Source organism: Rhineura floridana, chromosome 5 (assembly GCF_030035675.1).
Source record: "Rhineura floridana isolate rRhiFlo1 chromosome 5, rRhiFlo1.hap2, whole genome shotgun sequence".
NCBI classification, from domain to species: domain Eukaryota; kingdom Metazoa; phylum Chordata; class Lepidosauria; order Squamata; family Rhineuridae; genus Rhineura; species Rhineura floridana.
In genome coordinates this window covers 78594980-78622448 of record NC_084484.1, presented here as the reverse complement: position 1 = coordinate 78622448, position 27469 = coordinate 78594980, and the positions used below count along the sequence as shown (strand labels likewise).

Sequence of the window (27469 nt, the reverse complement as noted above, 5' to 3'; positions counted from 1 at the left end):
ATTTTCTAGGTTAGATTCTCTGTAGAAACAGTAGTAACACAGAAAAAAAGCAAAGTAAGAACGCCAACAAATATACAAAAATGTAATTCTCCATCTTTGGAGATGGCAGGTGTTGCCACCGCTCACCATATGCTTAGAGGCACATGTTCCCAAATTTTTCCGAGCTACACAGGAAGTGGATTGGACTGTGAAAGACCAACCCAAATTGTGTTTGCATTTTGACAAATTTGTAGGACGGTATAATGTCTCAGAAAGGAGAGGTCAGGTCATTCATTTGAAATATCAATAATGCCGCCCTGGGCTCTTGCTGGAGGAAGGGCGGGATAAAAATCAAATAAATATATAAATAAAATAATTTAAGCTATGTAGACGATATCATACTACTAACAGAAACCAGTAATGATTTGAAAGGAATGCTGATGAAAATTAAAGAGGAAAGCACAAAAGGAGGACTAGAGCTGAACGTCAAGAAGACTAAAGTAATGACAACAGAAGATTTATATAACTTTAAAGTTGACAATGAAGACACTGTCAAGGATTATCAATACCTTGGCACAGTCATTAACCAAAATGGAGACAATAAGAAATTAGAATAGGCTAGGACTGGGGAGAGTAGCTATGAGAACTAGAAAAGGTCGTCAAATGCAAAGATGTATCACTGAACACTAAAGTCAGGATCATTCAGACCATGGTATTCCCTATGATATCATATATGGATATGAAAGTTGGACAATGAAAAAAGTGGACAAGAGAAAAATCAACTTATTTAAAATATGGTGTTGGAGGAGAGCTTTGTGGATAGCATGGACTGTGAAAAAGACAAATAACTGGGTGGTGGAACCAATTAAAGCAGAACTATCATTAGAAGCTAAAATGATGAAACTGAGGTTATCATTCTTTGGACGCATAATGAGAAGACAGGATTCACTAGAAAAGACAATAATGCTGGGGAAAACTGAAGGGAGTAGAGAAAGAGGAAGGCCAAACAAGAGATGGATTGATTCCATAAAGGAGGCCACAGACCTGAACTTACAAGATCTGAACAGGGTGGTTTATATGCTACTGGAGGTCGCTGATTAATAGGGTCACCATAAGTCAAAATCGACTTGAAGGCACATAACAATAAATTCAAACACTTCTTTTTAATTATGTGTAATACATTTTTATTTTAAATCTTCTGCCAAGTGACTCAAACTTTCAATCTGCACAACTGTAGTGTATTTTAATTGGCAGTGCAATCCTAACCCCCAGATCCTCTGATTGAAAGAGATTAGGATTGTGTAGAGTCATCTCCTTACCAATGGAGAGAGAACTACCAGTTGGGCAGAGACCTCTGCTACACTTGCTGAAAGCTCCATGGGCAGAGCTCTACTGCCACCAGTGTTTCTGCCAGCAGCAAGTGATGTTAGGTCCTAGTGGAGTAGAAATGGGACAGAAACCATATTGATTGAGTCCTCCATCCACACCATCTTGGAGCTGGCATAATTTCCCAAATTTGAAGAAAAAAACTTTGTAGGAGGGAACAGCGGGCAAAGCCAGCATCCTCCCTGCCTGAGCTGGTCCAAGTCAGCATGACTTTGGAAGTGGTGATTGTCCGGCCCAGGATGTGACTCAGGAACCAGACCAACGGCTGTAGTTAATTCGTGTTTTATTAGGGTAATGTCCAAACAAAGACTGCGTTTTCTCATGAAGCAATACAGGGATACAGGTCCTGCGGCATTGGGAGAAAGTTGACAGAGCAAGGGACTTCTTCCCGCCTGTTCTTTAAGAAGGGGCCAAACGGGCGCGCAATCTTTCGCTCCTCCTTAACTGCCCCTCAGGTACTGCCCGCCTTCCCCCCCTTCTCTCCTGTCTTTTCAGCTGTCTGCGTGTGCGCGGTGAGGGGGGAAGCATCACCCCCTCCTCTTCTGAAGTTTCCAATTCCAGGATGGGGGATAGGGGAGGGGCTGATGGTAAACTGCCTCCCCGCTTTTTGGCTGTGAGCAGCCCTCCCTCTTTCCCCTCTTGCTCTGAGCCTGAAAGAGGGGGAGGCGTGAGAATGTCCAGGGAGGGCTCAGGCTCCCCGTCGCTAAGCAACCTTATCACTGGCAGTTCCTCTGTTTCGTCTTCGCTCCAAAGGGGGGAAGTTCCTCCCCCTTCCCTCTGCCATCCATCCGAATACTCTTCTCCCAACTCTCCGGGATCCAGCTCCCCGGGATTGGGACCCCAGCTGTGCCTTCCGACAGTGATAGATCTGTCACTTCACTTTTGCTCCAGCTCCACTTTGGGTTTTACAGGAAGTTAGTGAAATGATGTGGTGGAAATGTCAGATATTATCTACCATTCCACTTTGGGATGGATTATCACTTGCCCCCCACCCTTTTTGTAACAAATTTGTGTGCTTTTTTGTGTGCTTATTATTGTTTCAATACCAGGAGAAGTTGTTTTAAAATCAGCTGGAATCAATGTATATCTTGTCCTAATTATATCAAGGCATATTTTCATTAAAAAAGAAACAAAATAGCTCTCATTCATGCAGCTGCATAATATAGATAGTTTCTAGTTGTAGTAAGGTTGTTTTTCACTCTGCCGTAACCATCACTAACCAAATAGTTTCAAAAGAATTTCATCTGTAATGCAAAGTAGTTAATCATAACATTCCAAGGACATTGTATGTTTCTATCCACAGTTAGTAGAGCTAAAATTCATCAGTGCTTTTTTGCTAAATGCAAACCAATTCCTGTAGAAACTTTTCCAGGAAGTGATCCAAATTTAGTTACAGGTTTGGTGTTCCAGAAGAACCGATGACACTTCCCCAGCTTGTTTGCAGTAATACAGATAGCTTACTTCACTGATTTCAGGGAACAGGATCAAGGGATTATACAAGAATGTATTTCAGCACAGTACCAGAACATCTACTGTGGCCTATTAAAGCATTGCTCTAGTTCATATATGAACGTCACTCACAGTGTTTCTTTTCTGTTTATGAATTCCATCTACTGAAATGAAGAGTGGAAAGTACACATGAAACTTAGCAGAAGCACGAGTACTGGGGACTTGAGCTTAAGTGTGACTGCTGTCTTTGAGAGCTGAGATAGCTGCACTAAAAATCCCTCCTTTGGCTTTACTAGGTACTGCTGTCATGCTTTTTTTAAAAGGAAGACTGAAATTCTTAGGATACACAACCCTCCCAATATACACAACCCTCCCAATACATGTTGTAAATTGAACTGAGGGAGAATATGGATGGCAAAGAACTATAAACATATTCCCATTATCTTTAATTTCTGTAATTCAAATATTGCACAGCTGGAATTGAATTATTTTTTGTTTTATATCTGCATGATTGAAGCAGCATTTGAGCTTTTTTTGTGTTGTGGATTTTTGACCAGGTTTTTAGCTATTTCATTTTCAGGCAGGGCTAACAGCCAACAATTTCCATCTGATTGTGCAACAGACTTCCACTCGTTCAGCAGGACTTCCCTTTCCTCTTCTTCGTCCTGTGGCTTTCCCCCACATATCCCTAAATCTGCTCTGAAGGATCCTCAACCCTCTGGAGCAGACTTTGGAGGCATGGGGAAGGCTTCAGGGAGACGAGAAGAAAGAGAAGTCCCATTGCATGGCAGAAGTCCACTTGTGCAACATTGAATGCCACCCAGTGGTATGTTTAGAGCAAGTGAACACAGCGTTTCCACTATAAATGTTTGTATGCTGTTAATGTGTTTTTATTGTATAGAGCCAAACTTGGAATGCCTCAGTTTTTAAGTCAAGAAGCTCAAAGTCTTCTCCGAATGCTTTTCAAGAGAAACCCTGCAAACAGATTAGGTAAAGTGTTTAATGAAGTTACCTATTGCAGACCTCAATATTAAACTAAATAAGCATCTAATTTCTCTGTTGTTGTTTTCATTACTGACCTCTGATAGGAGCTGGTCCTGATGGTGTTGAAGAAATTAAGAGGCATCCATTTTTCTCCACAATAGACTGGAATGTAAGTACATACAATGGAGTTAATACCCTTACAACGTATGTTAATTGCTTTATAACTTTCTAATGTGTTAAATTTAATTGTCTTAGAAATTGTACAGAAGAGAAATTAATCCCCCATTTAAACCTGCAACTGGTAGACCTGAAGACACGTTTTACTTTGATCCTGAATTTACAGCAAAAACTCCAAAAGGTAATACTGTTCTCAGGAGGTTTGGGGAAGTTAATGGTTTTAATCTTAAGTATGTGCATGATTTTTAACTTTATCTATGAGGTTAGAGTGCACAAATCAAATAACTTTTCCAGAGAGGTTGTTCAGTCACACAGTTCTTGTACATTAGAAACAAACAATCTCAGTTTTGCGTTACTCACACGGTTTTGTTAGCTAGCAAACAGGTGTCCTGTAACTTGACTTGGATATAAGCCAGATATTCCTTGCTTACGTAGATCTTACGTAGAGGCTGTCCTTCATGTTCTGCCAGCATCTGAATTGCATTTGATTGGGACATAGAACACAGCCTTTTCAGCTGCCATGCCTGGGCTCTTTCTAGAGAGGCCCATCTTGTTCCCTTACTGTTACATTACAACACAGTGTGAAGACCTGGTTGTCGCATCAGGCATTTGGCTTGCCAACTAGCTAAAATTGTAATCTTCCATTTTTTAAATATCCTGATCTTTGTTGCTTGCCATTTTATTGTTTTATTCTGATTATAATTTGAAATGTATCTTTTTGTGCAAACTGCCTTAGGCATTTTATGGATTATTTCTAAAATGGAAATATCTTAAAATAAAATGTTATTTTCTTTTTTCAGATTCACCTGGCGTTCCACCTAGTGCTAATGCTCATCAACTTTTCCGTGGCTTCAGTTTTGTAGCTATTGCAACGGATGATGAAAGTCAAGCAATGCAAACATCTGGTGGGCACTCAATTGTTCAGGTGAACGTTCTTAATGAAGTCAATAATTTGGCTAGTATCCAGGGGCCTACAAATAGATAAAATATTGCTTATGTTTTGCATATGGATGCACAAGCTTTGCACCATGCATAGATAATCAAGTTTCACACATACCTTGTGCAAGGATTTCCATAGGTGGAAGATTATATTTGGAAGTGGTTTCATTTTCTTCCTGAAAGCTGCTCTTATGACTGGCTCACATGATGAAAAAAAACCTTGCATACAGAAGTCTAATTTGGCACATGGAAATTGTTTTATCATACTGACCCCCTTTTTTGTTATTTGTATCTCAAGAACTCAAGACACTTAATGTCTTGAAGACTCCGTTATTTCCATATGCAAAATAAATAAGCAGTAACTCTTATCAGCCTGCTTTTTTCTCTCATGTTCTATCCTTGTTTTGGTTCTATCAATTTCATTTAAATAGCTTTTGCTACATATATCCTTTTAACAGACCAGTTTTATGCTGTAGGCTTTTTTGTTATCTGATGCTAGATAATTTTTGATACAATTTTATTAAGAAAATTATCAGCAATAACACTTGTGGCAGGTAACCTTAAACCAGCCTTTGGCAAGCTGGTGTCCTGTAGATGTTGTGGACTGCAACTCTCATGGGAGTTGTACTTCAAAACAAATGAAGGGCCCCACATTCAGAAAGGCTGCCCAGAGCCATGGTATAGTGCTATGTGCAGACGCTATAATGAGAAACTGCTTTATGACTTCCAGACAAGCCATAATATCAAGCAGTGGTTTAAAGTTGGCTTCCATATTCCAACTTGTTTGGAATAGTTCCTTGTTTGGATATAATGGGAAACTATGGTTAACTGGAGCTTTCTGATTTGTTTTTTTACTCCCGTAAAAGGAAGAGCAAAGGAGCTGAATGGGAGTGCATGAAGCTCTTTCATATCTCAGCTTATTAAGCCAAGACTTGATTGTCTGAACATGGTCAATATCTGGTTAAAATGTAATACTAAGCAAGGTTTCTTTGAAATGGAAAGTAAACCCTGCAGAAGTCCTTTTCCTTGCTGTGTGGAAGACTGAAAGGGATGGGGGGAGCGTGTGAACTTTGGATGGGCTTGTATATATAGTTCTAAACCATGAGATAATGTGCAAACCAGCCATATGTGTCTTCCAACACTATTCATTATATTTGAACCATAGCATTCAGGCTGGAGAAGAGGTGAAAATTAGATTGGGAAATACTTTCTTTTAAAAGTTCAATATTTATAGTTTTGCAAATCACTCATTACTGTAAACATTTGTTCTAAAATGTGAAGAGGTAAATTCGATATTTGTAAAGAACTCATTAATTGATAATGTTATTTTGGTAGCAGTTGCACAGGAACAGCATTCAGTTTACTGATGGATATGAAGTTAAACAAGATATAGGAGTTGGCTCCTATTCAGTTTGCAAGAGATGTATACATAGAGCAACAAATATGGAATATGCAGTGAAGGTAATCATTTAAAGCATCTGTAATATTAGCACATTCTCAGTGCTCTGGGAAAGTTGGGTTAGGGAGGCTGAGAAGCATTTTGGGGGCCATAGATTCAGATGAGGTGAGTCTGTTATGAGTTTGTGGGGAGGTGGTTTCTGCAGCTAAATGAGTTTGAGGAACTGGAGAAACAGAAAGCTACAAGCACCTATTGAAAGAAAGGAGTATGAGCTTAGAAGAAAAGCTGGTTGAAGGGGGGTGGCTCTCAGCACCAAAATTCCACTGAAAAATTTAAAATAGTGGCAGGTTCAAAACAATATTGATATTTGGAAGATTAAGCTAATAATAAAGTTATTTGTTCAAGTATGTTTGCTCTTTTTAGATTATAGACAAGAGTAAAAGAGATCCCACAGAGGAAATAGAAATCCTGCTACGATATGGACAGCATCCCAATATTATTACTCTCAAAGATGTGAGTAGATGATGATAAGCATCTCTATTGCAATTCAGGCATAAATATCAACATAATGCCTCTGACATGTACAGTATTTAACTTTTCGTTGGGATTCCACAAATCCACTCACTAGTTCACCTGTACACCTAGTACACAAATTCCGTCTCCTTTGAATGGCAGAGAACCTGGGAAAGGAAAAGGGTGTTCTCTCTCCTTTTTTAATCAGTTTCTGTAGACGATAACAAGGTGCTGCTTCTCCTGTGTGTAAAAGGCTTGAGACAGTACCCCTCTTTTTATCCCTGCCTCTCCCCAAGTTATCTGCAATTCACATACATATACAGAAATATGTTTATAAGGATAACTTTGTGTCTGTCTATATATGCAGTTCCTGTGCTACTTACACTCAATTGAATTTCTTGATAAGCTTCGTATCAGACCCTTGACCAAGAAACAGAGTAGCCAAGGAATGCACTTTCCTATACATGCATTAGGAACACCTGAGGCTAGAAATCTAGTTAGTACATTTCACTAATTTATTTATTTATTTATTGTTCACCATTCTAAAACTAGTGATTAATATATGTAGTGATTAATATATGCTACTATGTGACTTGCTGGATAATCGGAGGACCTTAAAATTAGTTCAGAACTCAAATAGTTTCTGTCTTCAGTAGTCAAGTTATTTTTACTTTCTGGGTTTTATCTAACTAAATTCTACTCAGAGTAGTCCCATTGAAATTAATGGACCTAAGTTAGTTATGTCCTTTTATTTCAGTGGGTGTACTCTAAAGTTAGATACAACTCTGTTGTATGGCATGATTAAGGGCTTAAATGATGTGTTGCACTTTTCAGGTGTACGACGATGGGAAATATGTGTATCTGGTAACAGAACTTATGAAAGGAGGAGAACTGTTGGACAAAATCCTTAGGCAAAAATTTTTTTCAGAAAGAGAAGCCAGTGCTGTCCTATTGACAATAACAAAAACTGTTGAATATCTTCACGCACAAGGAGTAAGTCTGCTTTCTTGAAGAGTATATTTTTAAATGTGTTATCTGAGTTAACACAGTAGATTAGCTCTTCCATCAATACAGGTATTCTAAATATCTACTTTATTTTAACTTCTTCCATCTCTGTGGTATTCTGTTTTGATCTGTAGGTATTCATTAATTATACACTAGTGTGTACTGCAGATACACATAAAGAGTGGAAGGATAGGAAACCATGAGCTTGTTGATAACTTTTCAGTAGTGAGGTGGTAGCTGTCAAAAACCACTTTTCCATGACAGGGACTTTGCTGACTGCCCTAACTTATGCTGTAACCTTATGTGTTGGTGCTATTCTCTGAAACAATTCTAAGTCCACGTTGCCGTTTCCTCTAAATCCTGTTAGAAACTTTCCATGGGATAGTGCCAATCCACATAAGACTATATCTTTAGTTATTGCCGCTGCAGGGAGTTCCTGCCATGAGAGAGTAGTTCTCTGCATCAACTATACTACCACCTGGAGTGGAAGAAGGTGAATCTGAGAAAGGGCAAGGGAAGACCAAAAGTAGAAACCAGGTTGACAATGGGATATGGTGAATAAGAGGGAGCACACAAGTATGTATTTTTAATTATATATGCATATGCTATAATTAATATGTAAAAATGAATGCTCATGGTTGGCATATACAAAATGGGCCCAAGACTGATTTGGCTATGTTCATTGAATTCATTTTACAACAAAGAGAACTTGATATTGGAAACATCCTTTTATATCCTCCTTAAATGCTGGAGAACAAACAAAATAAGTATTCTGTGCTTTTAATAGAAATGACAGCCATCTTTCTTTGTTTTTGGTTTAGGTTGTACATAGAGACTTGAAACCTAGCAATATCCTTTATGTTGATGAATCAGGCAATCCAGAATCTATTCGAATTTGTGATTTTGGCTTTGCAAAGCAGCTGAGAGCAGAAAATGGCCTTTTAATGACTCCTTGTTACACAGCAAATTTTGTTGCTCCTGAGGTAAATACCAGGTTCTTTGGTATGGAGGTGAGAACATGCAATCCTATGACCTGCTTTTGATTCCTTAACCCAGGTAGTGATGTAGTTGCTGTGCAGTCCCATATACAGGCTGTGCATGTGCTGGCTAATCCATAGTGATTTTGAGATTTGAGGTAGAACATAAGAAATTCCTGCCCCTTCCTTTTAAAAGTGCTGAGACTGCTGATGAGGTATCAAGTGGTGCAACAAGTGATTTTATGCTTTGTTTAAGGACAGAAACAAGGACACTTCTTTAGACATGTTTCTCTCTTTCTTCCCCCCTTTTATGTGTAGTTCTATTCTGATGTAGTCTTCCAGAGCTCCTACCCCTTATACTTGAGTGGAATTTTCCTGTTTATTCCCCCCCCCCCCCGCAATCCTTTGGTGGCTGTGCAGTGGCAAGGTCTTCACCTTAAGTACTTGCTTCAGTGGAGTGATTTGTTTGATAACTCACACATTGTTTTTTAAATACATAATGGAAAAAGCTCACTCCTTCAGTTCTTGTGAACTTGAGTAATGATAATGGATGACATCCAGTGATGTCCACCCATTTGTGCAATGGAAATCTGCTTGCGCAATAGGACTTCTGGTTTCTTTTCTCCCCCTCCAGTCTCCAATTGCTCCTAAAATCTGTTCTGGAGGGTCCCCCCACACTCTGGAAAAGATTTTGGGTGCGTTCTGGGGGCTGCAGGGAGGAGGGAAAGGAGAAGCCCAGATGCATAAGTGGATGCCTGCTTGTGCTGCATTGAATTCAACCCATTATTTACCACCAAAGGAATTGACTTGTTCTATAGAAACTAATTGAAAACATTGCTTTCCTTAGGTTTTAAAAAGGCAAGGCTATGATGCTGCATGTGACATATGGAGCCTTGGTGTTCTGCTTTATACAATGCTGACTGGGTATGTTTGTAGGTTCTAAGCTGGAAATTCTTACATTAATTTGTAAAAGTAGATTAGAGGTTCTTGTAACTTTCTTCTCAGAGTTTCAGACCTAAATTAGTATTCTCTTGCAGCAAGTGCCTGTCCTGTGCATACTCTGTCCTGCTCTATGTTCCCTTGAGAGCTGCTCATGTTCTCTTGCTTTTGTTGTGCTTCTCTGTTTTTTGCACCTTTCATATCCCAATCATTCATTTACTTGCACATGCATATACGCCCTGTGGAATTCCCTCCCTTTGAATATTAGGCAGGCGCCATCTCTGCTATCTTTTTGGTGCCTTTTGAAGACTTTCCTCTTTCAACAAGCCTTTTAGGTTGAGACCTATCCCAGTCTGCGTCTGGGTTAGAATTGTTTAATATGTTTTTTAATAATGTTTTTAACTCTTTTTTAAAGTTGTTTTTTTAAAAAAATGTTTTTAAGGCTGTTTTGTTTTAATGTATGTATTTTAAGATCTGTAAGGTAAGGTGGATCCAAGAGGCACTCACAACACATTACACATTCTCATCTGACAAGTCTAGTTAGACATATAACAAAGGTCGCCTTCAGTGTTGCAGCAGCATGTGAGTTGCTTACCTCTGGTGGCTTCCAATGCTACTGAGATAATGTTTGCAACCCCGGAAACACCCAATGTACCAAACAGAAAATATTATTGCTGGCAAGTAGTATCAGTGCTGTTGTGCTCAGGTCCTACATGTGGGCTATCCATAGGCATCTAGTTGGCCAGTGTGAGAACAGCATGCTGGACTAGATAGGCCACTGGCCTGATCCAGCAGGGCCTTTTTTTATACTCTTGTTTCTCTTGGTAACCTGGTCAGTTAAACATGTTATTCATAGGTTCTGTCTTGTGGATGGACCACCTTCTAACACCTCATTCCATCATTCCTACATCTTTTTAAGGAATTGTTCATGAAATAAAACACCAATTATGCCTAAGACAGCTACCACATTTTTCCTCTGTACTGAAAATCATGAATTGCATGTCAGAAAATGTGTACCTGCCATTAGTTAGCTTCAAAGAACTGGGTGGCCACAGCTAATATATAGCAAAGCACCTTTTGGTGCTTACTAGTACTGAATAGGCTTGAGTATTGCTACATAAAATGCAATTACTTCTGAAATTACTTTTGCTGAATTCAATAAGGTGGTAACAAGCTACTTCCTGACACCCATATTCCCGTGATCTATTTCTATAGTTTGATTATTCATGGTGTGTGCATTAATTATTATTTTAGTGTCATTGTCACTTGTGCTAGTTGGAAGTCAATAAAAATAATATTTAAAATCATTATTTTTTAGCTATACTCCATTTGCAAATGGTCCTGATGATACCCCAGAAGAAATCTTGGCACGAATAGGTAGTGGGAAGTTCTCTCTCAGTGGTGGATACTGGAATTCCGTTTCAGATACAGCAAAGGTAAATATATGTTCTATCGATTGTATGTTAGATTTCTAGAAAAATCCAAACATAAAATTAGTTCAAATAAAAATTAAACAAAAATGCTTAAAAATAAAACAGTAAAGTCTGAGCCTTGCTTGGGAGTAAATAAATAAAAGATAGCTGGAACGAAAAAATAACCTATAAAAACCAAATGTATCCAAATATGTTCAAACAGAAAACACTACCTCTCTATAAAACTTGATAAGGGAGAAGTAAAATCTCCCAAAAGAAGTAACAAAGATTAATCAGAATGGTTCAAAGCATATGTGGAAAACGTACCATATGAGAACCTGATCCAGTGCAAAATTATCATCTGAAATCTGTTATCAATCTCACAGTAACAAATGTTCTTAGTCACCTGAGCTATTCAAATACTAAGCTGCTGGTATAAAGCATTTCTCATACTGTCTTAAGATAAGTGAGTAGGCATAGGTGTGAGGAACTTTAGCTCTCAAAATATTGCTGAACTACAACTCCCATCAGCCTTAGCAAGCATGGAAAATGGCCAGGGATTATGGGAGTTGTAGTTCAGTGACATCTGGAGGGCCAAAGGTTCACCTCACCTGGTTTAGAATCTCAGTGTCAGAAGCCTTAGTCATGGCTAAATGTGTTAAGCTTTCAGCAATGTGCTATATTTTGATGAATATATGGAGAAAATAAAGAGGACTGAATAGCTTCCATACCTTAATTAGAGTTTATCTTTATATGTGCTTTGTCTTGTCCAAATTCCAGTTCTTTAGATTTTGAAAATTAATATTTTAGGCTGGGACATTTTCCGTTTATGTTGAGAGACATATGTATTCTGCTTTGCTTCCAAAAACACTTTCCTGTTAATCTACTATCATCCATTTAAAGAAATTTGCAATATTACTTAAATGACAGTAAAACAATGTGGTAAAATATTATTAGCATGAATTCCATCTCTGCACTATGACAAGCTGCCAAGCAGGGCTCCTGTTAGAAATCTTAGAAATACATTCTGCAGAATTTCCTATTCTAGCTCCCAACACTCTCATGATAGTTGGAGAAGGACATTTTCATTGAAGTACAAGTATCTTGAGAGAAAGTGGGAAATTAAATTTGATAGAAAATAATGCAAGGTTTTAACAAGTATTTAGAAGACAATCATATTTGGTGTGCCATGTACATTTCATTGATGCTGATTGTTTTATTTTATAAACTAGTATTTATAGGGAGAAACATGTATAGTTCACCACGGTTAACATGTCAATTTTTTCTGAAGTTTCTCTGAAACATAGCTGATGAATGATTTTTAGTTTTATAAAACTACCAAATAAACCTGAAATCCTGTACTTACAGGAAATAGAGCTCAAGGCCCTGCTTCAGGTGACCCTACTTCCAGGAAAGAGCAGGTTTTATTCTGAAAAATATGGGGGCTCTTTGTTTTGTCCCTTACAAACAGGTGTAAAGGATAGGTAGCCTAAGAAAAGCTAGCAGACATAAACTGGAAAGTGGAAGTGCAGACTGTAGTATAATGGAGGAGAAAATAGAAATGGAGCAAGAAACTAGTGCAGCCAGTGACAGGATACTTGAAAGTATGGTAGGGATGCAAGGAGTTTGACAACCAGGGCCCTTTTGCTTTGTCCCACATAAGTTAAGGGATGCTGTTGATTTTATATGAGAAAAAGTAAGTGGGTTGCAATCGGACTAGAGTGGCAAAACTTATTTTATTTATTTATTTATTATTTGATTTATATCCCGCCCTTCCTCCCGGCAGGAGCCCAGGGCAGCAAACAAAAGCACTAAAAACTTTAAAACACCATAAAAACAAATGTTAAAACACATTAAAACAAAACATCTTTAAAAATGTTTCTTAAAAAAGCTTTCAAAACATCGTCTAAGATTAAAAACATTTTTTAAAAAAAGGTTTAAGAACATATTAAAAAGCAATTCCAACACAGATGCAGAAAACATGCTCAGACACTGGTGACACAAGTGGCTTGTTCTTAGTATGCTGTGGGGACAATGGGGCAGATGGCCATCTATAATTATACTGTCTCTCCTTTTTATCTTTTATTTTCATGCACACATTTATGTGTAGCTCACACATACGTGTACATGCACATACAACAGAGGGAGTAATCTGCTTCCTTCTCTTCGTTCTCTTATTAAGCGGAATAAGCACTCACATGCACGCACTTGGAAATACAGAGTTGCAAAAACTGGGGAAGCAAGACCACATTCTTCCAAGGTTAGGTAAATGTGGTGAGCTTCACACTATCATGGCCACAGAAATTGCCTTCCGCTGAATAGAACTTAATGAGGAAGGAGGTCAAGGAAATCAGGGTGAAGATGCAAGGCAGCAGACTGATGCACAAACTGATACCTTATCTGCAGATGGAAAAAGTAGAGACAGGAGAGGCTAATCAAAAGAAAGGATAAAGCCTGCTGGAAACAGAAGATGGAGCTCTCAGACACTCGTCCGCTTAGTTACAGACCATCTTTAGGCTAACTATTCTAACTATTTGGTGGGCGTATCACTAATCTTTCCAAAAGAGTACTCATTTTCTTCCAATGATAAAAGCTCCAAACTATGTCTTGAAAATGTGATGTTGCTGAACAAAATTAGTTTAATATGCTCCAGATGTTTTCATCCTTTTGTTTTAATCTGTGAAGATTCCCGATCCCCTTTCTTGATAACAGATCTCTCTCCTACAATATTTGAAAATGTACCTGGAAATACGATGTATTAATAATCTGAAAAGCTTTCTCTGAATTTATGTAGTTTGTTGAGACTCAGAATCTCAAAATTGTTGTGTTGTGTAAAGCATGTCTATTCAGACATATATAAACCTTAAAGCATGTCTGTTCAGTTTTGTTTTATTGTTCACAGGATTTGGTTTCGAAAATGCTTCATGTTGACCCTCATCAGAGATTGACTGCTGCCCAGGTCTTAAGACATCCCTGGATTGTTCACTGTGACCAGTTGCCTCAGTTCCAACTTAACAGGCAAGATGCTCCACATCTTGTGAAGGTAAATAAACATTTATGTAACTGTTGTGAGTCTTGGATTTTCCAAAATTCTGCAAACTGCCTACATCCCCTATCATTTCCCCAGATACCCTGTCACTGGCTGCACTTCCATTCCATAGATTGTTTCATCGCTATTCATTATCTCTTTCTTTTTTCCCCTACCCCCCCCCCAAATTGAACTGCAGTTTCTACTTACATTTTCCTGTTTGCCTGCTAGATTTTCTTAGGCTACCTATCCCTTACAACACTAATTTGTTGAAATACTGTAATAGTACTTCCATCATTGGGAAAACAACATTGATAAGTTGTTACATCAGTAAAGTGTTATAGATAGTATCTTTACTGGCAAAATAGGAGCAAGTCCTTTCTGTATAGGTCAAAGCACAATTCAGTAAAACTGTAAAATGTTGACTGTATTTATTTTGTAGTTTTCTGTTTGTTACCAACCCTGGGCCTGCAGGATCCAAATGTAAAAATGCATAAAGGAACTGATAACAAAGGCAAATATATTAGCTGACACAGATGAACTGCTGCCTGATCACCTAACCATAGTTGAGCCATCAGCAGTTTCATGTGGGCTCACTCTTTCATGCCATTCACATAGGCAATCCCCCTCCCACTGTGTTTCAGAACTATAGTTGGCATTATATTTGAATTTGTGTTAATACTAACCATAGTACGGCCAAACAAGTTTGCAAACTTCTAAGCATGGCTGAGAACTGTGGTTAATGTTTTTAATGTTAATACATATGCACTGTTTACCCTGGTTAGCTTTGAAACAGAAAGGGATCAGGTAACGCAAGTGGGGAAGAGTATGCAAGTCTGTGGGACACTTCCAACCATCTATTTTTAGACAATTGGGCATTATTTGTTTTGGATACCAACTCGCATCAGCCCCAGTCAGCGTAACAGAAGTTGTACTCCAAAAAATCTGGAGGGCTTGAGGTTGGGACAGGCTGATTTTTTAAAAAAATTATCCAACTCCTCAGTCCAAAAAGGTTTTCACAATTGCTTACAGCTGTCAGTGATAAATTATCTTCCTCCTCAGACTTACAATCAAAAATTCACAACACAAAAGGAAAGGAGATTGGGAGGGGAAAAAGAAAATTCAGACACTATGTATCTGGACACTGTGGGCAAGGTGAACCAAAATGACTCAAAATAAAACTAGAGATGCATTGCAATGTAAACAAAGCTTTAGTGTTAAGAGTTGGATTCGTGAAGAGTAGTGAACTTCCACATTATTAAAAGCAGTTGCTTGTTAAAAATAATCCCTAATTATTGAATTATAACTTGTGATTGTTTGGATAATCACATTACATTTATTTTTTAACCCTTTAATTTTTAGGGTGCCATGGCTGCTACCTACTCAGCACTGAACCGCAACCAGTCACCAGTTTTAGAGCCAGTGGGCCGTTCTACTCTTGCTCAACGAAGAGGAGTAAAAAAAATTACCTCAACTGCTCTGTGAAGTGACCTTAGTTGCAAAATTTGGTACCATAATATGATGATAGCACAAATCTTGGCAACAGGTAGCACATATCCAAGATACCTGCAAGCACACTGTTCCAGCTGGTACCTATTATGCTGCTGCTCCTGCTTTCATCTATTCTTGCTTTAAACTATTGATAGCAAAATATTGCCCTTCGGATGGGAGTATAACGTGAAATCAATAGAGAATTAAGTGTTCATGGAGATCAAGTAGAATTACGAACATTTCTTCTGTCACGTTAAATACACTGAATAAAGCACTCTCCCCATATAGCATTATTTTTATAGGGAATGTTTTTTCTCCCTTTAAAATATTCTTTGTTACATGTTTGGATGGACAGTTTATGTTAAGCACTTAGCTTAATCAGTATGTTTATATTAGCACTGTATTATTTGTGCCATCCAGCATTTTATATGTTTTTGTAAACTTTTTGTAAACAGTACATTTCTGTACTGTTTCCTTTTACATGCCTTCTATTTAGACTAATTAAATTTGGCAATTAAGTCTGATTAAATGGTTAATCAGTACGGTTAACATCTCTAAAGCAGCGTGACTGTTAAACAGCTATTGAATGTATTTTTGTGAATGTGTTTTTCCTTGCATATGTCTTCCCCATAGGCACATTGGTAGACATCATGGGAAACTAGAGCTGTTACAGCATTGAATGGCACAACAGGTTTCTCATAATCAAACATGTGGAATTGGATCTGATGTGAAAAAATAACTATCTCCAGTGTGCTTGTCCTTTTTGTGGACATTGGACACCATGGCAAAATAGTTTCACCAGTTCAGTTGTGTTTAGTTGTAACTAGTCATTTTAAAAAAAAAACTGTGTTGAGAGTGGGGGACCACTGTTCTACAGAACTAAACAGAAGTAGGGTGGGAAATGTAACGTTTAAAGCTAAAGCAGTACATTGCCCATTAATGAGCATGCTAGCAATTTCTTGTTAGGAAATTACTAATAGCAGATTGGTTACTTGGGTTATTTTCAACTAACAATCCAAAGCTGAATGATGTTTGAATTGAATAGAAATGTGCCCAATCTCTTCAATCTGTTCCTGGTGGTTCTGCTATCTAAGTTGGGCTTTTTCTCATTGCTAGTTGGTAGGCTGGCACCCTTGGTGTACAGTATGGATCTAAGGCTACAGTTCTAAACCCACATACTAATGACAAAGCCATTGTGAATACAGTGAATACAATGGAGCCTGAACCATGTTTCTGTTATTTTCTTGGGAAAGAGAGAAAAGGGTTGTGTTCCCAGCTTGTTAACAGTTTAAATTGTCTTGGAGTACTTGTTTTCTGGAAATATTGAAGTTGTATTTACTAAAAAGTACAATATATTGAAGTACAGTGTAATTTTGATAGATCATCTCAGAGTTCCGCCAAAGATTTTTTTACTGTATTAGTAATAATGTTTTTTCCGTCCTCTTGAGTTTTGTCAACTTAGTCCCCATTCAGCATGTTAAAGAAAATGGAAGCAAGATAGGCAACATGTAGTAGCTTTGTTGGGTCTTACAAGTGCTCACCTTTCCATAGATCACAGAGTCCCATAGCATTCTTAGTCTTCCTGTCCATATTTTCTTAGTAACTTCTACTGCTTTGTGTCATTCCTTGCCTTGCATATTCCTGCAAACCTTTTGGTTTTATTGTTTCAGGCTATCATAGTTTTTATTTATAAATTGTCGTTTCAAAAACATACTTTTCCTTTATTTTCACATTAGGCTAGTCTGCAAAATCATGCCTCTGTTTGTGTTACCCTTAGAAGCTGCTAACCTAGCCAACCAGGGGCCTTTAACTTACTACTATCTCTTATTTGTTGAATTTTGGTATTGTGAAATCCAGTTTTCCTTTGTTACATTTGGGAATCTTTTTCATAATTCCACAAGCTGCCTGCAATCTTCCTTACAGTGACAAATCCAAAATTGCTAATCCCTTAACTGTGACCTCAGCCTTGTAAAGGTAAAGGAACAACTGAACATTTCATATTAGTGGGGTAGTAGTTCAGTATCTGGGAGTTAAGATCCCGTATTCTTAATTCATGTGATTTGGAGTGTACTGTGCAAGAAATGAGCTGTCTACCTTTTCTGGTTGGGTTTCTTGAATATTTTCTTTAAAATATTAACCCAGTACTGTGAATCCAGAGTATCCACTTAGGGTGGGGAACCTTTGGCACTCTAGATGTTGCTAACTACAACTTCCACCATCCCTGGCCATTGGTTGTGCTTGCAGGGCTAATGTAGTTCAGTAATATCTGGAGAGCCAAAGGTTTCCCACCACTGCATGCGAGGAAGTGGGGGAAGACACAAAAGCTATTATGGAGGAGCAGAGGACTCTTGAATAGTGTGGGAAGTGGTGCCGCAGGAACTGGCAAAAATCTCTTCTTCACTCTCCGGTGGGAGCCTCTGCTGGATCTCAATCCCTTTGTTTGTGGAAGGGCAAGTCTAGACCCAAATATCTTATGCTTATTTCTTTCAGTTTTAAGCAGAGATTTTCAATAGGCTGTTATTTTTAGCTCTGTGGTCCTTGATGTATTTCATTCCTAACTAGAGTAGTCCTCAACTATTCGTTTCAGCAGCATAATACCCCTAAAGCACTTACGATGCAGTTCACAACTGTATAAACAGAAATTCCATTGTGTTTCTGGACTTGTGAAAAGGCAAACTAAAAAACTAAGCATTGTAAAGATACTGTTTTCCACAAACAACTTAAATCAACCCAAAGGAAATAAGCATGTTGTTTCCTATAAGGTCAGGCTTATTCAGTCTTGTAATATGTTAGTTGAAGTTGGAACATGGCTACCTAATATCTTAAAATTGACAAAGAGGTTGAAATGCTTGCAGCTGTTGGCTAAGATCGAAGTGTTCAAAGTTTATTCTGGAGCAAGGTAATGTAGTACAGCACCTTGTCTCTTTGTTATTAATGAACAATCAAATATAAAATTATAATGTGTGGCATGCTTCTTAATACTTGGGAGATGGATTTCTTTCAATAACTTGGTTTTTCCACCTTCTGAGATCTCAAATTAATGAACACATGTCATAATGCTATAAGAAACTATTCTAATCTAAAGTTCAGGGGCTGCTTTGTCATTGACAGATTTTTATCAGATATTTTGAAGGTGCTAGTCCTTTTGCCCTTCTGCTGTTAGATCTAGTAGTAACCATAATTCTGCTTCTGTGGCTTTGCTCTTGAGAAAGAGGTATGACTTCGTTTAAATTATTCCCTTAAGAATGTTATGTTTACAAAATAATTTTGCACAGTTGAAGTATATCCATTCTTGCATTTTTTACTCAGGCTTTGTGACACCCACTTTCTTATCCAGGGTCACTCAGGCTGTACTCCTAAACCCACTTACTAGAAAGTAAGCCCTAGTCAACACAGTGGGACTTACTTCTGAGTAAATATGCAATGGAATTGCATTGTAAATATTAAAAAGTTCCTCTTGAGTGAAATATTTCACTTGACCCTAGAAAAATGTGAACTACTTTAGGCTAGTGTTTGTTACTATGTCTCCCTAGGGTGGAATTCAGTTAGTTACCCTGGTATTGCTGCTCCAGCAGAACATGTCCACTAATGAAGGAGGAAAAAAGGGGATTTCTGTTGCTATCCCGTTCCTCCAACCCTCAACTGCAGGCAGAAGAGGCAATCCACAAAAAAATCACCTCCCCTCTTCCTTCACTAGTAGATGCCGCCTGCTGGATCAAAACCCTTCTGCTGCTTGCATAGGACACCAGTTAGATATTCCCTAGTTAGTACTTATTCACCTTTTCTTATTCAGATGTGGGCACTCGTTCCTCTACCTAAACTTTGTTTTACAATAAGTTGGCTTCCTGGTCAGCATTCTGTAGCAATAACATTGACTTGTTTCAAACAAGACACATTCAAACCCAGCATTTATAACTGCCTGCATCCAGCTTTTTGTTGTGTAGTCATACATTAGTATGGAATGGAACGTTTAAGTGCTTCATTGATTGTGTTTCAAATAGTAATATGCTCACAGGAGAAGCAGAATTATGTAAAAGATTTTTAATAGGCAGAAGTGATTCTGAAGATAAGTCATGCTGCTTCGGTTTTGACTTTTGCTTCTGCTCACTTCAGATAGTGATCAGGTAGCCTTGTTTTCGTTTTCTATGAAGTTACACAATTAACTAAACCATATTTAACATTTTAAAAACCACCAGTTGATTTGGCCTCATTTTACATATGGTTATGCTCACACCAGCTTAGTTATATGCTGGGAGCTATTTAACTATAATGCCAAGCAATTTTTACATTTCCTCTAGGGCTTACAAACCTGTTAAAATGCTCCCTTTCCTTTTAGAAAGCAGATTTCTTAAAGACGTAAAATCGAAGTACAGCATCTGAAAGTACTGTAAAATATCACTGCAAGATCATGTTTTTTTCTGTCTGAGGAGCAGCTGGCCACACTGCTTCTCTTTGCTGCTACTTTCCCTCTGTGGCCTGAAATACTAGTATCAACAATGCAGATTATCATTAAAAATGTTTTTACTTCTGACTTTCAAACTAGTTAACTTTAAAATAGACACCATGATGGATGATTAAAGACAAAACCATCTAGAGTGTTTAGGACTGCTGACTTACTAAAATTTTGAAATAAATAATTTACAAAAAAATAGTCCAGTTCTCTCCTTCAACCCTTTCATTAGTCTTCATTTGCCCGCATTTCCTCTTCCACAAACAGTTACTCTTTCCTGTATATTCATAACTGTGGTAAGGGAAATCAATATGCCAACTTAGATTCAGCATTGGCACCTTTTAAGCCACTTTAAAATGTCAAGACCCGAGACACCTTTATATGATTTTTTAAAAACTCTCATGTTCTTTACCCACCCTACCCCCCACTATAAACAGGATATGAATTTATTGCTATCTGATAGAGAGGCTGCAATAATTTATCAGTTTAGGTTATATCTCTGGTAACATGAAACAACTGTCCATGGCCAAACAAGCAACTGTATAAGAAGATGTCAAGCCACATGGTTTCCCTCAAATAAGCACTGTACTGTCCCATATGGGAAGCTAGAGCTAGCTTTATGGCATTTCAAAGTACTCTCTTACTGTACACATTTCCCTACAAGGTATGACGTGAGATGAAATGAAAACTAAGAAGAGCTTGAGGATTGCAATTAAATGGCTAACAAAACAAAATAAATTATCAGTAATGTTCTCAATATCTGAGCAGGAGAAAACTGAGATTTTCTGCAATAGTCCTTGTTAGATTAACTGTGTTAAAGACAAGTGAATGGATTATTAAAATGGATTTTTAAATACATGATCAGGGCATAAGGAAATGTATGTAAGTTTTTGTTGTTGTAAATGTATTAGATCAACTAAAGTACTGCTTTTCTGATAATGAAAAGGAAAGCTTTTTTAAGGCATGTGAATTCTTGGTAAGCAGTAATGAATGGCTTTTAACTCATGACAGTGATGTATATGATTAGCTTTATCTTGATCCTTCTGACCTAATCAAAGGAAAAGTGCACTCGTGAGGGATGTAATTATTTTACAGTTTTAGTGAAGGGAGGGGGAATCTGTAAGAGATTTTTTAAAAAAATATCAAACTATTTTTCTACAGTTACGTACAATCATTCTTTATATTGACTTCTTCAGCATGCAAATTAAGGTACAGTAAGAGGAGCTGACTATATTGTACCTTTAGAGTAGAAAATTAAAAATAGCATCTGTCAGATGCTTCTATTAGCATCATGGAACTGAAGTGCTGATGAACAAGCTAAAATACTGAAAACTTCTGATTGTTTCATTGAGAGCTATGTATGTTTTCAAAAAATACTGTATACGTAATCAGAATTGTTCCAGACATAACCACAGATGAGCCTGGAAAGCTACCATTGCTTGTACCCTTGTCAAAAGGCAGGTTTTGTAGTCTTCAAAAGAAACTGAATTTATACAGCAAATAAACTTTCAAAGGTATTAATGTGTGATGTTCAAATAATATATCATTTCTCGTTACAAAACAAGTATATTCATTAATTGTGTGATTCCTAGGTTCATAGTATAGTTCTGTGGCAAAAAAAAACACGTAATTGACTACAGGGGTCTAAAAATGTTGGCTTAGGGCATTAGGCAGCTGCTATTTGTGGTCACCTCTGCATTGTTTTTAGGCATGCACAGTAGGCTTGAGGGCAGGGAGGAGGAGGTGAATTTCATGAGCAGGCAGAAGCCATGCTAGAGATTTGCACAACCTCAGCTTCCTAAGTCCAGCATGACCCAGACTCTCCCCACCCCTCTTCATGCACTGCACATGATTATGTTGGTCTCCAGAGCAGGTTTCTTCCTGCACCAAAGCTCTGTAGCTGATGGAAAATGCCCTACTGCAACCGATCCCTGGGGAGTGAGAGGGACTCAGCTGAACTGTCAGTAAGCCCCACTTGCAAAGGAACAATTAGTGCAAATGATAAAAGCTCCCATCTCTATCCCTGTTGTGACCCAGGATGGGGGTGGGCTGGTCTTGCAGGAGGAGGACTCTGACTTTGAGGACTCGGGTGTGGGGTTGAGGGAGGAAGGATCTCAGCACACCCAACCCAAAATCCCAACTCCTCCCGTGGAAGGACAGGGAGAGCTGTCAGAGGTTGCTGTCCTTTCTCCTGCAGCCTAGGAGCCACCTGATCCACTTGCTGATTCCCAGCCAGGCGCTTGGCAGTTTCCCATGCCTACCCAGTCAGCTGCCCCCCCTCATTCAGAGGGAGAAGTTGAGGTCCAGCCCCTCTCCCTCCACTCTGCAGAATTCAGAGGTGTGAACAATGGCTGGCGGGAGCTAGGAGGAGCCGTTGTTTGTGTGCGAAAGTGAAACCTATTTAAGGGGAGGCGTTAACAAGGAGGGGGTGCTGAATCAACATCTGTAACTGGAGGCTTGCTTAGTCAGCACTAGTCGGGGAAATAGTTCTTAGAAAGCATAGTTAGGTGAACGAGTTGAAAAGCTTTTGATATAACTTTAATAAAAATAGAAAACCTTACTGAATCGTGTGTGCCTGCGTTCCTTGGCTCTGGATGGGACAATCCCATCCTTTAGCCAAAAAGCCTCTGAGTGTGGCTTACAGAAAACAGTTCTAAGACCGAGCGTAAGGGCACGGTCCAACTAAAAAGATACAACACCTGAAGAAAAAGCAAGGGAAGGGTTAAGTTACAGCTTATGTCAGAGGCGGTTCTGGCATGAAAGAACTCAAGAGAGAAAATCTAGGCAGGGTTGATGTTAGGTGGACCAGGGCAGACCTCATTTGCTTATAGAACTTACTTTTTTGCTTAAATAACTATTTTTTCTCTTACAAAATGCAACTTTTGCCCATGTTTTTACAAGTCAGTTGTTAATGAATTCACTTAACAGAAGTCAGTAAATATTCATTGTCAGTATGCAAGTTCCCACCCACCCACCTTCCCTGTGCTGCATATTTTGGTATGGAACTTAGTTTGCAATGGCATTTATACCACACAATTCAATTGCTGATAAATGTATCAGTAGCTGCATGGAGCCCTATCAACAAAGGAAACTATTTTTGGTGGCTACATACTGTTAACATCAGCATGTTAAATTAGGTCTATAGATTGACATTAGATTTTTATGCCCTTGCCTTGATGAACTAGTTGAGCTCCGAGATGTCTCTTTGCTACTATGAATTGATTCCTCAACAGGGGTTCCTCAAACTTACCAGATGTTCCTCAATAAGAGCAATGGCGGATAAGCTTCCCTGAAAGACAGTGTACCAATTGGTACAAATTTGCCACTTTATTATAAAATAAATTGTATTTTATTGCACTTAGGTCCTGCTTGTGAGCTTCCCATGGGAATCTGGCTGGCCACTGTGAGAAAACGATGCTGTACTAGAGGTCATTGGCCTGATCCCACAGAGCATTTCTTGTCCTCTGGAGTTAGTGTGTGTGTCGAACTCACTGAGAATTCACTTCAGCCAACAACAGTTAGCTTAGACCAGTGGTTCCTAACCTTTATGAGTATGGGACCTACTTTGTAAACTCAAAGAATTTCGTGGCCCCCTATGCTAATTGTAATTTTAGTCTCTGTTAATTGAAAAAATGGTGCGTGGCAAAATATCTCCAAATATCCCTTTCCATTAAAAGCTCCCTGCAGACAGGGAGGTGTTGCTTTCTTTTCTTAATGCAAAGATCCAAACAAATTGGTATCCCCCTTCTCCACCCCCACACGCAGTCTGAAGATGTACAGTCCTGTCTCCCAACACCAGTGGGTTACAGTGTTGGACTAAGAACCAGGTTCAAATCCCCACCCAGCCATGAAGCTGGGTGACCCTGGACCAAGCACAGTCTCTTAGCCTGACCTATCACACAGTCTGTGTAAGGATAAATGGAAAGGGGGGGGGAATGATGTGCACCACCTTGAGCAACATGGAGGAAAGGTGGGATATAAATGGAGTAATAATTAAATAAATACATTTCTGCTGCAATACCAGATCCAAGCCTCAGCCAATCTGCTGAGATTTTTTTATTTTTAATAATGCTAGATTGCACACTGCAGACAACAAGGTGCACAGATTGAGGGAGTTAGTGGTTTTAGGCCTTGGGATGACCATCAGCATTTATGACTTAGCATACACATGGGGAATGAAAGAGCAGAAAACAGATCAGTGCACATGCACACACATACACCTGCCCCTCCTGCAAGCATCTGCAGGCATGCATTTGGGCACATAGGAGGGGGGAAGCCTTCAACTGCTGCAGTGGAGAGAGATGTAGGCGGAAGAAAGGAGAGACTATGGCACACACAGCCTCAACAATGGAGGATGAGCAAGTCCTGCGCTTCCTCACTGCTTTTTGGCTCTGTCTGGGCTGAAGGTGAGATCTGGGCGGCCTTGCAAATAAGAATAATTATTAAAAGGAGGTGGCAGCGGAGCAGGAGCCAAGAAAAGCAGACAGGCTGGCTGCCAGGAAAGAAGGGGGGAAACAGCCTTTCCTTGCAGCGTTGCTTCTTTTTGCTTCACGAAAAGCCCTCTTCGTTCTGAGTAAGGGCGTCGTCAACAGTGGCAGTGCGAGATGGGATTTGGCGATAGTAATCCCCTCTTCTGTAGCTCTGCCCTCAGCCTCCTTAGGCGTCTGCCACATGGTTTTATAGGCAGACACCTGCCCCCTCAGCACACCTGAAAGAAACTCTGGCACTTCAGCAAAAGTCCTCCCCTCGTTTGGAGAAAGGGGCAGATGTCATTTGCAGTGGCAGTGGGGAGCAGGCAGCATCCAGGGAGGCAAGACTTTTAATAAATAAATAAATAATTCATCTACTGTTCACACACACCCGAGATTACTTTGCGCCCGACCCCCGGGGGGGGGTCATGGCCCCCAGTTTGGGAACCACTGGCTTAGAGTAACCTTGGCCACTATAACCTACATTGCAGGCACGGAAAACCTTGGGGCGCCCCCCCTCCTATGATAGAAGGGGAACGAACAGAAATACAAATATCAAGCAACACACTTGATTCTTCTTCATGCAGCAAATAGCTAAACAATGGAATTCGTCCCCACAAGAGGCAGTGAGGGCCACCAACTTGGATGGCTTTAAAATATTAGACAAATTGGAGGATAGGACTATCAATGACTACTAGCTATCATGGTTGTGCGCTGCCACCATAGTCAGAGCCAGTATACTTCTCAAAACCAGTTTCCGGAAGCCGCAGAAGGAGAGTGCTTTTTGCACTCTGGTCCTGCTTGTGGGCTTCCCAGAGGCATCTGGTTGGCTGCTGTGAGAACAGGATGGTGGACTAGATGGGCCAGTGGCCTGATACTCTTATGTTCTTACTGCTGCGAACTGGGGTGGAGCACATACGCTACGTACTGTAGCTCTTTCCGGGGAATCACAAGATTCGGGCGCTACTATGCTTAGAGATTAGGTAGGACGATGAACAAGAAAATGCCCAAGCACCAAGCACCAGTCCAGCCTCTCCTCACGTGCCACTGACGCACACAAAATTCCCAGCCCGTAATCATGTTCGTGTGTGCAAAAGAACAACACATCTCCTCCCCCATACAGTGAGTCCTCCCACCAGGAGGGGGTGCTAGGGAGGTCGGAACCGGCTGACGGAATTTGCGCAAGTGAAGTGCATTCTGGGACCGACGACGAGAACCTTTCCTTCCTCCTTTCTCTTCTGAGGGCCTCGGCTGATCTCGCATTGCACTTTTCCGCTGTCGCGAGAAACGTGTCACCGCGTCGTGTTCTTTCACGGTCTTCTGCTTGCCTCAACCAGGAGCACGAGAAGGGGAACCCCCCCTTTTCTTTCTTTTCGCGTTTGCCGTCGCTGCGCCCGCTAAGCAGTATCCGCCGCCACTGCCGCCATGCCGAAGAATAAAGGTGAGGCCTTGCGAGCCCCTTCCTTTTTCTCCCTCTATGCGGCACTGTGTGGTTCCCTACCCTCGCCCTTTACCGCCACTTCTTTTCCGCTCTCCTTTGGAGCCGAGTCCCATGCCAGGACAAGGCGCTGCCTCCCCTTGGCCTGGCTGTCGGTTGGGTTTTAAGTTCGTTGCCTTCCTCCTTCGGCTGTGAGGGGCAACGCGGATCTCGTTCAAAGGCTTGTGGCGTACCGTAGGTGCCACGCCTCTTGTTTGGAGGTGGTGGTGGCGGCTTCCTTTCCTGGCTCGTCTTCCTTCTCTCTCCATTCCCTTACAATTCTTCCCTGAGTGTGTGTACTCAGAAGTAAGGCCCGCCGAGTTCAACTGGCTTATTCCCAAGTAAGTGCCTGGCGAATAGTAGTAAGTCGTCCTATATTGATTGTGATTAAATACTCACATGCGTGTGTAGTAGGATTACAGCCTTTATACTTTCTGGGTTGAGGGTCCTGACAGGATATTGGTGACTTAAGACTTTGGCCCCCTTTATGTCTGTTTCGACACGTTTGCTTTTCTCTGATTTCCTGTGTCAATATAATTACTGTGATGGCTTTGATTGTTTGGTTTATGTTTGTTCTGTTGAGGCTACAATGTTCCTTCAACACATCAGGTCACATTATTCTTTGATACTATTGGCCTTTTTTATATATACAGTTACCAGTGGAACCAAAGTATACCATTCAAAAAAGGTTAAATGGGAAAATAGAAAATGTGCTTGCCATTTCTGTTAGTGTCAAGACCCTGCTTGTTTGCCAAAGAGCTGCTTATTTGGAATAGTTTAGTGGCTATCTCATCCTGTTTGTACTTGTTTGGTTGTTGTCTGGCTAAGCCCTCGGGACAGATACTGTAAGATGACTAACTATAAATATACATTTTAAATATTTTTATCTCACTTTTCAGTTAAAAATTCCCAGAATGGCTTACAAAGATCAATAAGACGATATTTTCCTTTAAGCTTACACTCCAAACAAGAACTTAATTTAACATCTTGAACTTCAAAGTATATGTTTCTCTGCAATTAGACTAGAATAGACTATTAGCATGAACATTTTCCAAAGTGTCATAAAACCTTTTCAGTGCTAGAAATTCTAATTAAGTATTTACTTAGATACACATGCAAATATAAAATAGTATGTGCAAAATAGTTACATCCATTGCCTATGGGAGAGGACAAATTATTTTGCACAATAAGTTCCAATAAACTACATCAGTAACCAATACACATACTGAACATGGAGGAGATTGAATGTTTGGTTTGTGATTTGGTGTTAAAGGCTGTATAACTTTAGGGTGCATCCATATTAGCAGTTTTCTACATGGTATACCCAAAAAAGATTCATAAGAGCACCATTAGTCATAATGAACTTGAAGGCATATAACAACAACAACAACAACA

General features: G+C 39.5%; 2 protein-coding genes across 6 annotated transcripts in view; both read left to right on the top strand.

Moving 5' to 3' along the window:
- Positions 1 to 21645, top strand: part of RPS6KA3 (ribosomal protein S6 kinase A3) — a 76639-nt gene extending 54994 nt beyond the window's left edge. The window contains exons 11-22 of one of the 4 annotated variants that reach the window (XM_061627278.1): positions 3716 to 3804; positions 3903 to 3967; positions 4054 to 4156; positions 4776 to 4900; positions 6253 to 6375; positions 6737 to 6826; positions 7661 to 7819; positions 8653 to 8814; positions 9656 to 9732; positions 11066 to 11183; positions 14062 to 14202; positions 15550 to 21645. In XM_061627278.1, the coding sequence (XP_061483262.1) occupies positions 3716 to 3804; positions 3903 to 3967; positions 4054 to 4156; positions 4776 to 4900; positions 6253 to 6375; positions 6737 to 6826; positions 7661 to 7819; positions 8653 to 8814; positions 9656 to 9732; positions 11066 to 11183; positions 14062 to 14202; positions 15550 to 15672 (1375 nt within the window). In that variant the 3' untranslated portion in view covers positions 15673 to 21645. Of the gene's footprint in view, positions 1 to 3715; positions 3805 to 3902; positions 3968 to 4053; positions 4157 to 4775; positions 4901 to 6249; positions 6376 to 6736; positions 6827 to 7660; positions 7820 to 8652; positions 8815 to 9655; positions 9733 to 11065; positions 11184 to 14061; positions 14203 to 15549 lie in introns of all 4 variants that reach the window. The other 3 variants (XM_061627277.1, XM_061627279.1, XM_061627280.1) reach the window with 3 other exon arrangements.
- Positions 21646 to 25776: 4131 nt separating this feature from the next.
- The window catches only part of EIF1AX (eukaryotic translation initiation factor 1A X-linked), a 30531-nt gene continuing 28838 nt past the window's right edge, over positions 25777 to 27469 (top strand). Inside the window, exon 1 of one of the 2 annotated variants that reach the window (XM_061627282.1) lies at positions 25777 to 26038. In XM_061627282.1, the coding sequence (XP_061483266.1) occupies positions 26023 to 26038 (16 nt within the window). In that variant the 5' untranslated portion in view covers positions 25777 to 26022. The remainder of the gene's footprint in view (positions 26039 to 27469) is intronic. The other variant, XM_061627281.1, reaches the window with a different exon arrangement.